The sequence below is a fragment of the Dioscorea cayenensis genome, chromosome 3, assembly GCF_009730915.1.
Source record: "Dioscorea cayenensis subsp. rotundata cultivar TDr96_F1 chromosome 3, TDr96_F1_v2_PseudoChromosome.rev07_lg8_w22 25.fasta, whole genome shotgun sequence".
In the NCBI taxonomy this organism is placed as follows: Eukaryota; Viridiplantae; Streptophyta; class Magnoliopsida; order Dioscoreales; family Dioscoreaceae; genus Dioscorea; species Dioscorea cayenensis.
The window spans coordinates 6,096,512-6,114,810 of NC_052473.1; the positions used below are offsets into that span (position 1 = coordinate 6,096,512).

General features: G+C 32.7%; 2 protein-coding genes across 2 annotated transcripts; both read left to right on the forward strand.

Moving 5' to 3' along the window:
• The first annotated feature begins 8,955 nt into the window (after positions 1–8,955).
• On the forward strand, positions 8,956–12,585 carry LOC120283809 (protein PLASTID REDOX INSENSITIVE 2, chloroplastic-like). Its single transcript, XM_039290556.1, has 3 exons — positions 8,956–9,289; positions 9,377–9,472; positions 12,111–12,585. Exons 1-3 carry the CDS (start codon positions 9,014–9,016, stop codon positions 12,300–12,302), a joined length of 564 nt encoding a protein of 187 aa, XP_039146490.1. The 5' UTR covers positions 8,956–9,013; the 3' UTR covers positions 12,303–12,585.
• Positions 12,586–14,896: 2,311 nt separating this feature from the next.
• Positions 14,897–17,246, forward strand: LOC120283873 (cyclin-D1-1). Its single transcript, XM_039290650.1, has 6 exons — positions 14,897–15,282; positions 15,396–15,482; positions 16,290–16,388; positions 16,479–16,680; positions 16,763–16,893; positions 16,968–17,246. The coding sequence occupies exons 1-6, from the start codon at positions 15,001–15,003 to the stop codon at positions 17,190–17,192; spliced, it is 1,026 nt and encodes a 341-aa protein (XP_039146584.1). The 5' UTR covers positions 14,897–15,000; the 3' UTR covers positions 17,193–17,246.
• Positions 17,247–18,299: the final 1,053 nt, after the last annotated feature.

Consider the following 18,299-nt stretch of genomic DNA (forward strand, 5'->3'; position numbering starts at 1 on the left):
ACACTGTGTGTGACACAAAGATTAGATTCCTCAGGCCCAAGAAGCTACCCTAACTTCAAATTTACTTATTGTCTAGCCTACAAATTCGAGTATGAGTGTTCTAAATTACCAAGGATAGAAAAAAAAAAACTAAGAGAAGGTGTCTACACGGTGGGGTGAAAGAGAGGGATTTCTGTGAAAGAAGACGGTCATGGATGTGGATCCCCTCAGGGCTACTAAAGCTAGGAGGATGTTAAGATTACAAAGCAATGTCGGTTTCGGGCCAAGAGACAACCTAAAGTAGGTTAACCCCGACAAATATTGGCTCAAAATCTCTTCTGACCAGCTCCTCCTATGATTGCATTACACTTAGGGAAGTCTTTAATTAGGGTCAAACACAATACCTAGGTTCATCCTTAATGGTTGGAGGGGTACGAAATACCCGATGGTACAAGGGCGATGGTCATGCAATAAAGTACAACCTAGAAATTGAACACAAAAGTTCTTATATAATTCGATATATTAAACAACACAAGGCTTAAACCACAAACCAATCAAATGCAATAAAGTAATAAAAGCATCCAAACAAGCAAGTTCACCCCCAAGGTTCACCGGCATCCTGTGACCTTGGGGTTTAGCCATCCATACAAGCAAATACAAGGTTCAATACAATGGGAACAACTAAAACAAGCACAATAAAGACGCCCTCGAAAGTTAGAAGCCGAATGATGAGTTGGATCGGGTGGAAAGCTTCCATAAACGCCGCGTTGAGGGCAACCTCCTTCATCGTCTTCAAGCCTCTACAAGTGGGATCAAGGCTGGATCTTGCTAGAGTGTACTTCTTCCATTGATTTCCTTCTCAAAAATGCCCTCAAACGTAGTTCTTTACCTCAAATCAAAGTTGAGGAAGTGGAGAACTCAAGAAAGGGGAAGAAGATGATCAATAGATGCCCTAGAGACTTCCTTTTAATCCTTCTCAAGATAGCTTCATGGCCGTGAGGATGCCCACAAGCTCCTCGAGATTTATGCTAATTTTTCAGTAAAGTGCTACAGTACTTTCTACGGTACCTCTGCTACAGTACCAGATATGCAATTTCTCTAGCTGGCTTGCGGGCTTCTTCACTGCCGTAATGTTTCCTGCAAGGAAAACTTGAGACTTTGTATTTTCTTCAATCCTTCATGCTACAGTACTTGCTACATTATTGCCATAATACCTGAGTCTCTAAAATGTCATTTTTGTTGCAAATTTCTTCCTAAATTGTGTTTGTCGAGCTCACCTAGGCTTCCTTGAGGCCTGTAACATGAATGGAACCAATTAAGCCATAAACGGGCATCGATTCATCCAAATGCACATGAATAGTATGAAACATATACATATAAAATACACACATTTAGACATTTATCAGATGACTTGTGCTCTATAGAAATTAAAAGGTTGATTTTTTAAGTAAAGGTAACCAATATGAGGTAGTCGTATCACATACACAAAGCTCTAGAAAACCCATATCACAAATGAGTAATGGTCACCAAAATTCTACACCATCAACATATTCAGTATTTTACCTTTCATAGGAACTAATTTTATTTTATTTTTCAAAATTCTATGTAATTACTATATCTTAGCAAACTCTTCCACTGAGGACACCTCCTCTAGGTGAGACTAGGGTGAGGAGGCTTAAAATAAATATAAGAGGCAAACACACAAGGGCAAAGGTAAAAAGAATATGTTACTCATGTGAACCAGCTTGCTAAGGAGACACCAAATATATGTTTTGCTCCTAATGCTACAAGACCTCATAAATAGAAGCCTCATGGGAAAGAAAAGGTTCTTGAGGGAAGGAACAAAGAGGGAGGTGTTGCAAAAAGAAGGAAGATATGGGTTCTCCCATGAGTTAGAGCTTCTATTAATAGAGGTGGTACATATGGAATGGAAGGCCTTCTTGAAGGGTTTGTAGATGTAATTCTCAGTGAAGGTTTTGTGATAACATCTCTGTAATTACAGCTTTGCATTTTGATTGTTGTGTAAAGATATCACAATTTATTAATGCACAATGATTTTGTTTTCTGACAAAATGAACTTGTTGGTCATGTGGCTTCTGAGAGAGTTTTTGGTATTTATGTAAATAATTCCATTTATAAATTTTGAGTGAACTTGCAGTTACTTTATTTACTTTCTCTAGTCTTTTAGTTGTTTCTATAAATATTATAAATATATTGATGTTGAGTACATAATAGTGGATGTTTCTACACTTGTTTTACAAAGTTTGATGTTGTGTTAATTTTGAGTTCAAACTTAATTTTGTATTCTGAGATGTTATAAATGTTTGGTTCACCATGTAGCAGAGTTCAATTTGTGTTTTTGGATTCATTTCTAAAGAAAACCAAGAATGCAACACTCTATACTTGGTTCTTATATCTCTTGGTTGAGGTGCTTGAGAAGGTTCAGCATCCCCATTTTCACCACAAATGAAACTTTGCAAAAAGATTGTTTAAATTGTAGCTTCTCTTAATGTAGTTGGTTGAATCTTTTGTATAAATTCAAAATGTATTCAACATCCCCGATTGAATCAATTTTCCACTTTGAAAAGAACAATTTGTATAGCCTTTAATTAGTGAGTCAATGAGTTGAAGATATTAAAATCTAAACTTCCTTTATATATATGTATATACTGTGTAGGAAAAGTTTCATTGGGTTAGCGCTCTGAAAGAGGATTTACAATACTACCATACTACCTCCCCACACACACACACACAAGTGTAGCTCCTTGTCAACATCTTCTCTTACTCTGACACTCTTTCTTGCTAAGGCCTCTTCCTCCCCCAGTCTTGATTGTCTCTCTAAAATGAAGAAGGAATGAGGACGTTGACATGGAGGGTTCCAAGCAAAGTGGTCACCTTTAAGTGGTTTGGCTTTGTTCAGGTGACATAGGCAAAGCAAATGGGGTGTTGCAAAGATACCAAGTAGGCATTTATGGCCGCCATATTAGCAAATTAGGGCTAGAATCTCTCAGGTGACCTCTCGGTGAAACCAAAGATAAGTGGCTACTTTGATACAAATTGAAGTTTAATCACCAAAGTGAAAAATAACCATATATAGTTGAGTGGCCCAAAAAAAATTACCAAACCAACTTTATCCAAATATCTATCTACATATATATATATATATATATGTATATGCCTTTTTTATAGTGAAACCCTTTTTTTTAATTATCTGAGGTGATTTTATTTGACAAAATGCCTTGAGATCCATCAAATCAATGACTAATAGCACTATAAGAAACTGTTGAATTAGAAATAGTTATTTAGCAACGGATTGGTTCTGTTGCTACTTAATAACCGATTAGCAATGGATTACCCGGTCCGTTACAATTTTACAAACGAAATTTAGGACCATTTCAAAATTTGAATCGTAAATGTCATCGGTGGCTAATCCGTTTCTATTTTAGATATGGATGGAATCTTCGTTTGAAAATTACCAACGGATTTGTCATCCGTTTGTAAAATAGTAACGGATTACACATCGGTTTCTAACATTAGCAACGGATTACAATTCTATTTGTAAATTACCAACGGATTTGTAATCCGTTTGTAGGATAGTAACGGAGTATATATCGGTTTCTAAAAACTAGCAACGGATTAAGATTTTGTTTGTAAATTACCAACGGATTTGCAATCCGTTCGTAGAATAGTAACGAATTACATATCGGTTTCTAAAACTTAGCAACAGATTAAAATTTTGTTTGTAAATTACCAATAGAAATTGGTAATCCGTTTGTAGAATAGTAACGGATTACATAAACTTAGCAATGGAATTTGATTCCGTTTGTAAATTAGAAATGGCCCTGAACTTCCGTTTCTAAAGTTATATTTTAAAAAATAAAATTTCAATTTTAGATGATTTTGAATAAATTTATCCATATGTATAATATTCGTTTATAAATATATTATGGAGATACGTATTTATAAGATTAGGATTTAATAAATATTAGATCAAGTATGTTTAAATTTTGATTATATTTTTTGTAAAACATTTTCTTTTGAAAAATCAGATGAAGTGGTTATAATTTTTTTTAATTGTAATCATGAAAGAATAATAATTTTTAAATAAATTTTATAAATATATATTAACTCTTTTTAGATATGATTGTTACAGATTATTAACTTTTTTCTATAAGTATATTTTTAAGGATAAAAAGGATTAAATTTATTTAGGAATTTTTTAATTACTCAAGACCAATAATTTTCTTAAAAATTTATATGACAATAACTTAAATATAAAAATAGCCATAATGAGGTTTTTCCAAAAAAAATTGCAATATTTAGATTTTGTAAGTGTATTGATTATTTCAAGATAAAATGAATGTTAAAAAGATAAAATATATTTAGTTTTAAAAATAACAATTACAAACAGATACTATAATCCGTTGGTAAATGTACCAACAGATATAGGAATCCATTTGTACATGTTACCAACAGAATTGGATCCGTTTGTATATTTACAAACAGCCTTGAATCCATGTGTAATTTACAAACGGAATCTTATATCCGTTTGTAAGTTTATAAACGGATTTCTAGAACCGTTTGTAAAATATTGGGAATTTGATTATATTTTATTTTAATGAATTTATTTTTTGGAATAAATTTTGATAATTACAAATTTTCTTAAATCTAATCATGAAATATTAATTTATAATTATTACTAATAAAGTTAAAAATATATTAAATTTATACAATATATTAATTATTTTATGATATAATGAATTTCGAAAACAAAATATGTACAACTACCAATTTGGACAAACCTATTTTTTTATTTTGAACTCATTTTCTAGTTTATTTTTAAAAATTAAAAGAAAAGTACTTAGAAAATTCATTAAAGAACTTTAAATTAGATTTAAAATTAAATTTAGTCGTGAGCTATAATTATGCTTTTGTTAATTTATCTTTTTATATTGAAATTATTTTATAAATTTTCAAAAAAAACTTGCATATATAAATCAGTATGTATATGTAAGCCACGCGAGAATAAATTTGCAATGTACAATAGTCAGCATATATTTTTATAAAATTAAGATAGATTTAATTGTTTGTTAATAAATTTACAATATATAAAATTATTAAACATATTATCTATTTTTTGATTGAATGATTTTTAAAATTTAAGCTATTATAAATAATAATAATAATATTATTATTATTATTATTATTTAATTGTATATCACAAACGGATCTAGGATCCGTTAGTGAAATTCACAAACGGGTCCAGGATCCGTTTGTATAACACAAATGGATCCAGGATCTGTTTGTATAACACGGATCCGGATCTGTTAATCAAACAGATCCGGATCCATTAACATGTTAAAACTTAACATGCTTGTGCATTTCTTCTCTTCATCTCTCACTGTGAACCCTAACCACCAGGAGAGCATCTCTCACTTTGAAGCTCCTTCCCTTCTCTGCTTTCCGATCTCTCCGAATCTCGGTGTGTTCCTTCTCCGATTCTTTCATTTTTCTTGCTTTCTTCCAATTTTTACTTGAGATCTTGTGTGTTTATTTTGCATCATGACTTTGCGGGAACTAATTTCCTTTGAATTAAAGTTATCTGAATGTTGGGGATGGGGTGATTCTTTTGTTTATTGCAAACAGGTGGGAATAAGTGATACTTGGATTGTTTTTACTTGGATTGTTTTTAAAATTCAAAAGAACAAATCCTCACTGGTATCATTTGTTTAAAAAAAAAATGAAAGAGGAGGGCCCACCATGAAGAGATATGCATGGGAATATTAAAAAAAATTATTATATATGCATGCAAAAAAATATAAAAAAAATAATTAAAAAAAAATGAAATGCGAAATGATACAGTGCATCTTATGGAATTGTTGAAAGTAACAACATGCAAATTAACAAATAAAAAATAATAATGCAAAAAATATATATATGAGAAATGATATATTACAGTGATAGGAGAGAAAGAATGAGAAACATTAAATGTGTATGAGGAGCATGGCATGCATGCATATAGGCATGATATAAAATTAAAAGAAAAAAGAAAAAAAATTCATTATATGCATGCACACATGCATGAGATAAAGTTGAGAAAGCATGCATACGCGCATGATAAAAAAAATAAAAAAAAAATGAATGAAATGAAAAATGAGAAGTGTGCATGCTATATACTCACATGCCCTCCAAATAAATAAATAAATAAATAAATAGAACCCACTATGATAAGTGTGGATTAAAATAAATAAAAAAAAAATCTGGAAATGATATGCTAGCAAATGGATAGCAGAGGAAATATGCACTGCATGCATGGACAAAACTTATCCTGGGGCAACCAAAAATAAATAAATAAATAAAATAATAAATGCTAATCTCGAAGTAGCAACAAGGATGCTTATCTTAAGGTGGTGACTAAATTTGTCTCAAGGCAGCAATAATATATATATAAATATATTAAGGTGGCAACAAAGCATGCAACGCGGTGATAAGACACAAGCAGTAGTGACTTATTCATTTCGAGATGGCGACAGAAATTAGAAAAATATATATATATATATGTATAAATTTTAAGCCGGTCATGAGATATTTCAAGATGGCAATCAGGCATGCATTGCAATGATGACGCACATACATCGACATATCATAATATACATAATCAAAACCAAAGCAATCAAGTCAAGATGTAAAGATCCATAAAAATCGACAATTGAACTCAGTGGTCTTAGGACATCAAAAGTCAAAGATCCCAAGGAGCATCACAAGTCAATATTTAAAAATCCATATAAATTGACAATTGAACTCAATGGTTCAGGACATCAAAGTCAAAGACCCAAGGAGCTTCACAAGTCAATATTTAAAAATTCATATAAATCGACAATTGAACTCAATGGTCTTAGGACATCAAAGTCAAAGACCCAAAGAGTTTCATAAGTCAATATTTGAAATCCATATAAATTGACAATTGAGCTCAGTGGTCTCAGGATATCAAAGTTAAAGACCCAAAGAGTTTCACAAGTCAATATTTGAAATCCATATAAATCAACAATTGAGCTCAGCGGTCTCAGGACATCGAAAGTCAAAGACCCAAAGAGTTCCACAATTCAATGTTTGAAAATTCATATAAATCGACAATTGAACTCAGTAGTCTCAAGACATCAGAAGTCAAAGACCGAAAGAGTTTCACAAGTCAAGAAGGGAGCTTCACAAGCATAAAAGCCGAAGCTTATGAAAAATAAAAATCAAGTCTATGGTTCATCAACATGGAGAAGTCATAACTTTAAATTCAATCAAACTCAGGATGCAAATCAAATCCAAAATGCAAAAATTTTCAAGATACAAGTTCGGATACAAGTCAAGACGATTTCAAAGTTTCTTGTATTTTCAATGAAATTTATGAATTCATATTAATTGAAATGAATGAAAATTGATTGTCATAATTTGTTTCCTTATTTACATTTATTTCTTAATCGGAGGTTCCTACGACAATGTCCAGGGTAATTAACATTAAGGGCTTGCCCTTAATGGAAGTCATGAACACATAATCTCTTGAAGTCATAAACATAAAATTAAAAATTGATTTGTGATCCATGCTTTTTAACCGATCATACCTTAATCAAAGGCCGGGTGAAAAAAAAGAAGCCCACACTAGCTTTGTCTAACCCTCGTGGTGTGTCATTCACTCACAACGATTACCATTATGAACTCTCAACCCTAATATCACTCTAAGGGAGAAATCATTCAACAAAGCATTTAAGATTAGAACTCAATTAAAATATCAATTAAGGAAAACATAATAAAAGGTTAATGAAGCAAATACATCCTAGGGTTCACAAATCCAAGTACCCACTACGGGTTAGCTCTTCATGGAGCAAGATACAATCAATAGTAAAATCGAAAGTAAAAACAAGTAATCCATAGCAAAACCCCCTCAGTAGTCGTGTCGACGGTCTTATAGAGTAGCCTCGTCCTCTCCAAAAGTCCCTCGTTAAGCCTAGGGCACAACTTGTCGGATAGGTGCCGACGAAAGCTCCCCCAATAGCTGTCTTCCAAGAGAAATGCGGTGTCGAAGCCGTAGAACCACACTAAAAGCCTTGCAAATACCTCTAAACCCTAGCCGCAAGCCTCTCAAAAGTTGAAAAAGATGGGGAAAAAAGATCCTAAAATCGGGCTGAACCGCAGCTTTAAATAGGCTAGAATCAGGCATCCACACGCCCTGTGGAAATTCCACACGGACGTGTGGATTCTCTGGAATTCTGATTTTCTACGGGCTGAGAACAGTAACTGCTACAGTGAATTGCTACAATATTTTTGCTGCAATAACCTGCTACAGCCTACCGCCCCCGCCCCCGCCCCGCGGGGCCGAAATGCTCCCGATTCCACGTTTTTCATCGAGACAACATAAACGGGCACACGTTTATACCGTAGATCGCGTCGCTTCTTTAATAAATAAACTCATTGGTGAAAATCTTCCTACCATTACACGAGTTGGAATACGCAAATGTGACTGTCTTTGTGCCCCTCCAAACCATGTGATTACTTGAATACACGGAGGTTGGCACACATTCACGTATCTTTGAACCCAACTTGTGTCCTCACATTTGTTCCTTCCAAGATTTCATCAAATAGTGCATTCACGATCTACATTGCCTTCTTTCTTTCATATTTGGCTCCACAAATAAAAGTACACAAATACACATGAAACAAATTTGCTCAAAGTAATGCTCAACGCAAGAAAAGAACACTTCGTATTACTAATACACAAGCACTTATCACAGCTATTGAACTACACATGAAACAAATTTGCTCAAAGACAAGAGAATATTGTTTTGGAGATTATTCAACCACATGTGCTGACTGAGCATTGATGTGATGGTCATAAGGCTATTTTGACGATATATATAAAAAGACCAATTTGAGAGAAGCCCTAAAAATTTTTGAAATAGCAACTTTTTCACGTGATCCGCACGTGCCTTACCCATTTCCATGGGCTAGAGCGTAGAGCCAAAGGCGAAGCTCTCTACTCTGGTCGTCAATGGCGGGGAGCAGCGTCTTGCTAGCCTTCTCTCCTCCCCTCCCCTCTTCTCCTTCCTCTTCTCTCCGCTCTCACCATTCCCATTCCTTCTTTGCATCTCCCCTCCACTCCCTTCCTCCAATCTCCCAAAACCCTTCATCAAAATACCACCTTTCTTTCCTTTCCAAACCATCTCTTTCTCTTTCTCCTTCTCCTCCTTCCTTCTTCTCCTTCTTCCTACGCAGTGCTACTTCTGAGTACGTCTTCCCAGATCCCATTCCCGAGTTCGCCGAAGCTGTGAGTGTTCATAACTGGTTTGCTTTCATGGGTTGTTTATCTTTTTGGTTTTGATTTTTTTCCCCCTCAATTCTCGTTTTGATTCAGGAGACAGAGAAGTTCAGGAGCCATCTCCTTCAGAAGCTCTCCAAGAAGGATATTTTTGGGACCTCTGTTGAGGAAGTTGTAGGTGTCTGCACTGAGGTTTGTTTTCATTTTTTAATTTTATTGGTTATCTAAAGCATAAATTTTTCAATTTATGATGTGTTGGTGTTATATTGATTTTTTCATTATCACCAGTGTACTTTTTTTTTCTGGTCTCTGTTTATGATGTCCTGTTGTGTTATGTTGATTTTTCATTGATTCATTTGGTTGATTGATATTTTTGTCCTCTGGTAAAGCTTGTTTCTTGTTGAATTTCCAGCATTGCATAGTATATATGAGAAGATTGTTGTTTTTCTTGGCACATTGCTTTTATTTACCCTAAACCCTAAACCCCTAACCCCATTTGATGTAGTTGATAAATAATTGGAAATGGATCAAATTTTCATTCCTCTTCTCTACAAACTGAGCTATCCTAGTCATTCTCTTTTCTTGTGTCACACCGTATACATCTAGAAAGAAGTATGCTTTTGAAGAAGCTTGGACAGTTTGGGATATGGTTTTTGTTGAGTTTAGATTGTAGAGTTTAGTAGGCTAGAACTCTAGACCATTTCTTCAAACCTGATAAATTTTTCAAATGGGCTTAATTTAATATGCGAATCTATGAATAATTCAGTGGGGAGTGAAGGAGCTTGTAATATTTTCTTTGGCTTATGTTCATAGGAAAAAAAACAGTGATGTTCGCTATTGGTTGATCTAGTTAAGCAAATCATTCAAGAATGGAGTTTGGTGATGTTGAAAGCAATTAATAAGAAATATAGATAATCTTTCTGTAGGCACACACTAGGGTTGTATGTAAATTGCATCGACCTAAATTCTGTCCATTTCTAATAAGATAACACCCAATCTAATTTGCTTAACATGATCTATCAGTAGGGAACATCATTACTAGCTGATAGAGTTACTTAGGTAATTTTCTTGATGATGTTGACCAATGAGAACAATTAGTCGATTTAAAAAAATTATAGTTTCCTTGCAAAGCATATGACAATTGTTTCACAATTCTTAATATTTAGAAAAATTCTAAAATTGGACCTAGGGATAGGCTAAAATCAATTCTACCTGACTTACTAAAAATTAAAATGAGCTTAGAACCCATCAAGATGATGCCTTTGTAAAGAACCTAGTGCTCATTTATTTTGAACTCAAAAGAGCCTTTGGTGGTTACTTAAAACTTTATCTTGGTTAAGAGTGATGACTAATTAAAGTTGGAATGTATGTTTTAAGCTTTTGGACCATCGTTAGGGTTTTTGTTGATCCTAAGTGTCTGAAGACTGCAAAAAGAATCTCCGATGCCTCATTTAACAAGTTTCAGTATTCTATCTAAATATGTCTTGGATATTAAGGTAAAATATGGAAACAAGTGTGGTTTTATTGTTGAAACAGTTTGGCCCTTTAGGACTAGAGACCTGTACTTCAGTTGCTGAAATTTGATTTGGATCTGGCATCTTAGTCCTTCCATTTGTTTGCTGGCAGACATTGGTTTGTGAAATAGTTTGCACATCCTTGACACTGGCTATTGCTGCAGCCCCCCACTACCAGTCTGTTGCCCCTAGCCTAAAACCTGTGCCAATCTGATTGCCGCAATTGCAAGTGGATGGTGCAGCTAGGATTGGAACTGTCTCAAAAAATTTAGATGTAATGGCTTCAACTTGCCTTAGGGGTAAACTACAAGGTTTTTCTTTCCGCAATTTGACTTACTGATTATTTTCAACTCTGCCTCATTAAAGATAATATTTGATTGCAAAAGGAGCAGAAAGCATGTCATGAGAGTTTATTGTATTCATGAACTCCATTTTAGATGAAATGGCTGAATTTAGTAATCATCATCAAGTTAAAATTTGCTGAATTGAAATTAAAGACAGATGCAGTAACATGTGGAATTTACAAATGCACCAAGAGAAGTGCCTCCAATATTAATAAACATCAATTAATCTTCTTGCTAGCACTAGCAAGACTTCATTCTTATATCTCAAGAATAAAGTAATTTTAAGCTAGTAAGCCATAAGATAAGCTTACGAGCAGTAGGATATATGAAAGCAGACCATTAAACTATGATCTATCTAAATATACACATACTGGTGAATTGTGATGCTTTCATTCATTGGGAACTCCTTGTACAAATGAATTTTCAGAACTTCAATAACACAAAAACTATTCAAACCAACTACACAATATTCATGTAAACTGCGATCTGATTTTGATGACTATTTTTGGTATTGCTGTGAAAATAAGAATACTGCAATCTGGGTGGTGCTAGAGAACTCTAGCAGAAATGACAATCAGCTCTCCATCCATTGCCCTTGATTTCTCCTTTTGTAAACAGAAATAATTTTTTTAGTGTTCTGTTAAAATATGTTATATTTTAGTATATTTAGGTTTAGGAAGTCTGTGAGTAGCAAAATATGATTTGTATCTTAATATAATTCATATTTGGTGTTATTATTAGTTGGAAATAAGTATTTCAACATTATCAACCATGAAGTCCACAGAATCAGAAGTCCAAGAACCAATCTTGTTCTTAATGTCTTGTTTTCATGTACATTTGGTTCGGATATTCCAAAATGTACATGCACAACACAGATTGCACATTTATCATCTTCTGTGGGTAAAACTGTTCTTTTGTGATGTACTTCCTGGTTACTGATTGTTTAATATGCCAATATTCTCATTATGGCAGATCTTAAGCAACTTCTTGCACACCGAGTACGGCGGTCCAGGAACGCTTTTGGTGATTCCTTTCATTGACATGGCTGACACCTTGAACGAAAGGGGACTTCCCGGGGGGCCTCAAGCGGCACGAGCAGCAGTTGTGTGGGCCCAAAAGCATATCGATGAGGACTGGAAGGAATGGACCGGAGATAGTGATTAAGCTAAATCCTTTTTCATAAGAAAAAAAAAAGCACACAAACACTTTAGATCCAGTTACAATTTTGCTCGATGTTTTATGATCTTACTGTGATTTAGAAACATTGAATCAGCTTGTGGAGTCAGGTTGAGGTTTTTGGTTATTTGTAGGTTGAGTTGTATGATGCCCTTTTTAGATGTTTGTTTTCAGAATGATATCCAGAACAGCATCTGTAGTATGTGTGACTGCTGTAAAGATGGATGGGAGTTCAACAATTACAATGTTGCACAATCCATTCAAATGATCATTCTTACTTATTTTATTTTATTTATTAATTTTGTTAGCCTTTGTGATTTTGATTTTGTTTTACGTGCAGGGGTATTTGCCCCTGCAATATGCATTTGTTTGAGAGAATTTAGGTAATCAGACTGCACTTGAATAAAACTAAGTTAGTCTAAATTGAAAATTCAGCATAATCAAAGAGTTTATTTGAATAAATTTAGAGTTTAATTATAATTAAATAATTTTGGTCAAATAGAGATGTCATCTAGGGTGAGCAAAACTGTGTACCCGATTCGGTTTTAAAAACCGGATCGGGTATCCGGTTTTTCGGATCGACAAAAACTTTACCCATATCTGATCCCGGTTTAAAGCAGTATCGATTATCGGGTATCCGGTTTAAATTGGATATCGGATATTCGGATCCGAATTTAAGTTTTATTTACTCCATGGATTTGTTTTATATAACAATATTACATAAAAAAACAAATATGAAAAACTTATAATTTAGCATTAAACTCTTATATTATTCTCCACACAACAAAAGTAATAGAGAGTTTTATCAAAGATTAGACATTATCAAATAACTTCATCAAGCATTAAGCTGCTCTCATCAGATTTGAGCTAGAGAGAGGGGTAATGGCTATTGGTGAATGGGAGGCAAGGGATTTAAAATTTTTTTCTTTTTACTTTTAACCCCTTGTAAATTTAAATTTATATATATATATATATAACTTTGTAAGTTATTTGATTAGACACTTGGAAATTTTTTATTTTTAGCCCTCGTAAAATTTAAATTTATTAATGTATATATATAACTTTTAAATGGTTGAGATGAGGGATTTGCATTTTTTTTTTCATTTTTTATTTTTTAAGACCATATAAAGTTTTAAACAATATATATATATATATATATATATATAAATATATAAATATATATATATATATATAATAAAAATTAAAAATTGGATCTAATTTGGATACCTAATTTTTAATTTCTCCCAACCCGGATCCGATCCGGTTGCATATAAAAAATTCGAATTGGGTACCCTAATTTTTAGATCGGGTACTCAAAAAATTAGGATCAAAAAATCGGATATTGAATCAGATTATCGGATCTGAATTTTTTTGCTCATCCCTGATGTCATCAAATGCTTAATTTTCAATATAATAAAATCATTTACACTCTTTGTAGTTTTTTCCTAATTTTTTTTACCCAAATTTATGTTTTTGCTTAATATAGTTATTTATTTCCTAGATTTTTCAAGTCATTGATCAATGATCATCTTTATTTTTCATTGAGATAACCAACATTATATTTTTATTTTTATTAATTTCACAATAATTTTTATTTGAACGAAAAGAAAAAGGAAACAAAATGATTTGAACCGTTGTTCCAAGTTCCAAAGATATTCATGAAGATTATAAAACTGAATATATTTCAAACCAATGTTTGAATAAAGCTTCCATTTTTTATTATCTTATAATAGTCAATAAAGATGGAACTATTTTAAATATAAATCAATCTCGCTCGTACCACCATTAAATGCTTTTTAATATAATAATTTTTTTATTAATAAGGTACAGATGGCCCATTTAAGTGATTGTTAAAAGAGAAAAACAGATACCAAGATGTACCCTGACTTTTTAGAAAAATCCTCTATCTTGTAATTTTGGAGAGGGTGAAACTACTGTTTTTTCAACGTAGGACTCAATATAGAAATAGTACTTAACTCAAATGTACAGTGTATAAATAATATTGTTGGAGAAGAATTCGAACCCCTTGCTTTCCTCTCTACACTGTTGTGTGATAACATTAGGCTATCCAATTGACAATATAATAAATTTTTTATATTAAAAACAAACCTACATTTACAATGCAACCTGATTTTATAAATTTAGATTCCTTGTAATTTGAACAGTAGATAACCAAAGAGAAAAGATGTCCAGTTAATCCCAAATAAATATTTATGCCTAAAGAAAATCAAGATTTTATCACAATGTCTAAATTAAAAATATGTTTAAAATACAATGACAGTAAGGACTTCATTGCAACATATATTTCTAGTCTACTCAGTACTCACCTCCACCCAAACACATATCCCTACCACACCTTTAAAACTAGCACATAGTTTTCATGCATCATTTAAACATAATAGCACAGCTAGTTACCCCTTACCACCTTTTACAAGTGACAAAAATAAATACATGCAAAGTGTCAGGGACTCAAACAAAAGAACAAGTATTTTCAAGGACCCCTCTATACATATATCATTTTTTTTATTTTTTTATTTTTTTCTCTCTACTCATTATATATCCACTCACAAAGAGAAGGCCTCCCTCCTCCTCCTCCTCCTCCTCCTTCTATCCCCTACCAATTCCTTCCAATATTATATACTCTTCTCTATCTTTCTAATCTAAGCTTTGTGATGGCTAAGGAATAATGAGGATGAAGGTCTCCTACTCCATTAATAATGACTCAAGCTCTTCATGCTGTGATCTCTTGTGCAATGAGGAGGCTGAAACACTAAGTGATCAAGAGATCATCATGCCAGAATACACCCATCAAGTGGAGTGCTACTTCCCTGAGGATTCAAATGAGTCCATAGCTGAGTTCATTGAAGGGGAGGCAAGTTACTCACCTGCCAATGACTATCTTGAAAGGTTCAGGTCTAGTTCTTTAGATTCCTTGGCTAGACAGAACTCTGTCTCTTGGATCCTTAAGGTTTGCAGTACTTGCATGCATACATTTTTTTTTTCCTTTCTTTTCTTTTTTTATTATGTTGTTTGTTTGCCCTTAACTTTTCTATTGATTGTTTTGCTCATGTTTTCATTCAGGTTCAGGCTTATTACCATTTCCAACCTCTCACTGCTTATCTTGCTGTTAACTATATGGACAGGTTCCTCTCTAGCCACACTTTGCCTGTAAGCCCTGTCTCTCTCTCTCTCTCTCTCTCTCTCTCTCTATATATATATATAGCATATAGTATATGTTTATGTATATATATAAAGTTAAGTTTATTGGGAAAAGATTTCTATCTTAAGTGTTTCTAGTTCGATGAAGGCTAAGGTTTTTAGTTAATTTGGATTGAGGGAAGAAGATGAAGATGAACAGAATGTATAAGCAAAGAAAGAAAGAAAAGAAAGTTATATATATATATATATATATATACGAACCTACAATACGAGAGTAAGAGTTCATTTCCCTCCAAAGTACCCAAGTAAAAGGTTAAGAGTTCAACTCCTTCCAACACAATGGTTGAGGGTTTGCGATGTTTATCAAACAATATATATATATATAGAAGAAGATGAAGATGGATGAGGAAAGGAAGAAGAAGGAAAGCTATGTGTATATATATATATATATAGATAGATATTATTGGCTTAGTCATTTTCTTTCTTCCATTCTGTCTTCTTGGTCTCACAATGAGAGAAAAAAGGATAAAGAAAAAGAAGAAGAAAAACATACCATGATAAACTTAAGCAATGTTAAATGTTAATAACAATAATGTAATATGGGCACTGAATAAGTACAAAATGGGTTCCACTTGAACTCACATTATATAATTTAATCAAACTTTTCTATGGGTCCCATTAATACTTATAATTCTCAAGAGAGATATATAAGTAATGCAATATTATGCTTTTATGTACCTTTATTCCTTGGTGTTTAATATAACAGAAACATACAAAATTTTCCTAAATTTTTCTTTTTTTCTCTCATCTTTGTAGCAAGTGAATGGTTGGCCTTTACAGCTATTGGCTGTCTCTTGCTTGTCTCTTGCTGCAAAGATGGAAGAAACTCACGTACCATCTTTAGTCGATCTTCAGGTACTTTTCTTGATACGCACTAGTCTATTTTTCAATATATATATATATATATATATATATATTTAAATTGATCTAAAACATTTTTATTAGGTTGAGGATGCAAAATTCGTTTTCGAGTCAAGGGTAATACGGAGAATGGAACTCCTAGTACTCACCGCACTTAAATGGAGGCTTCGATCGGTAACACCATTCACATTCATCGACTTCTTCGCCTACAAAGTGGATCCTAGTGGATTATATACAAGATACTTAGTCTCTCATGCAACTCAAATCATTCTCTCAACAATCATAGGTACAAATATTAATCTCTATATATATATATATATATATATCATAATGCATCATTAATTCTTGTATTTTTAACCAACATGCAGATGTTGATTTCTTGAATCAATGCCCATCATCAATGGCAGCAGCAGCCATAATTTGTGTTGCATCAGAGTCCCAACATCTCAATTTCATCAACCCTTCAATGGCTGTCAAATGGTGCATTGGCCTCACTAGGGTACCAAACACATACATACATATAATAAATATCATGTGATAATAAAAATACATTTAAATCATTTATTTTTGCAGGAAGGAATAAACAAGTGTTATAGGCTAATGCAAGAAGTAGGAACAGACAATACACTGAGAAAGACACTGAAGATAGTCCCATACTTGCGAGTAACTATCCCTGCAACAAGCATAAGTTCTATGTCTTCATCTTCATCTTCATCTTTGTCATTACCAAACAAAAGAAGAAGGCTAAATAATAACAATTTAGATGAAGATGAGAGCAAAGAAAGCTCAGAAAAATAATGGTTAAAACTTAAACTTCCACATTTTCATAATCCAAGACCAAAGATTTTCCTCTGGAATAAGGGAGGTTTAATTTTGCTTTATGTTATAATTTTCAATTTTTCAGCAGGGTAATGATGATCAGGGTGAGATGCTATACATAATGGCATGTGGGCAATGGAGATTCCCAAGGGTGGGGAATCTTGCATTTTCCTTTAGGTGTTGGGGAAGTGAGTCAGATATCATTGTTTTTTGGTGGCATGAATGATGGGTCTTTTCATGGCCTTAAGGAGGAATATATGGAGTTAAAGTTGGTCATTCATTCATTCATACACCAAAATCTATAAATAGTTTAAGTTATCATTCATCATATCTTTTTAGGGGAATGTATTTTGATTATTAGTATTATTTTTATTTTTATTTTTATTTTTTAAGGTTAAGTTGTTGAGTGGTGTGACCACACGTGTTATCATTTTTTTACACGTGCATTAGCCTTGATTGGCCAACTTTAATGTAAGCAAAAGGTTTGTTCCTATGGAGGGAGGGGCCTTTTGAAAGCATTTGTATTTATTTGTCTAATGAAATAATTGTATTCTTGTGTAATTAACTTTTATGTTTTTTTAAAGTGGTGTTTTCTTGCTTAAAATGATGAGTTTAGTGCATGAAATTATTTTAGTTTTAATGGGATGCATAAATCATTGATCTTAGATTTTTATTGTCACATAGTAGTATATTGTAAAAATAAGTAATTGCTATTATAATATTTATGTAAAAACTGTATTTGTCATATACCATACTGAATCAGTTTTATTTGTTTGCATATGATAAAATATAATTTAAAAAGTTTAATAAAAAATAGATTACTATTATCTTTTTCTCTTTAATCATACGGATAAATGATCAATATATATATATATATTTATATTATTAGATTGAAAAATTGGCTTTTAACCATAAAATTTTACTAAGAATATCATTTTCACTATTTATTATTTTTCATATTTTTTTAATTTTGAAATTCAAGATAAAACAAAAAAAAGCAAAATATTAATTGATCCTTTTTGAAAGACTTGTTTTTTAATCATCCTTCTCATTTTTTCGCCAGGCTGTCAGTTTATTTATGATTTT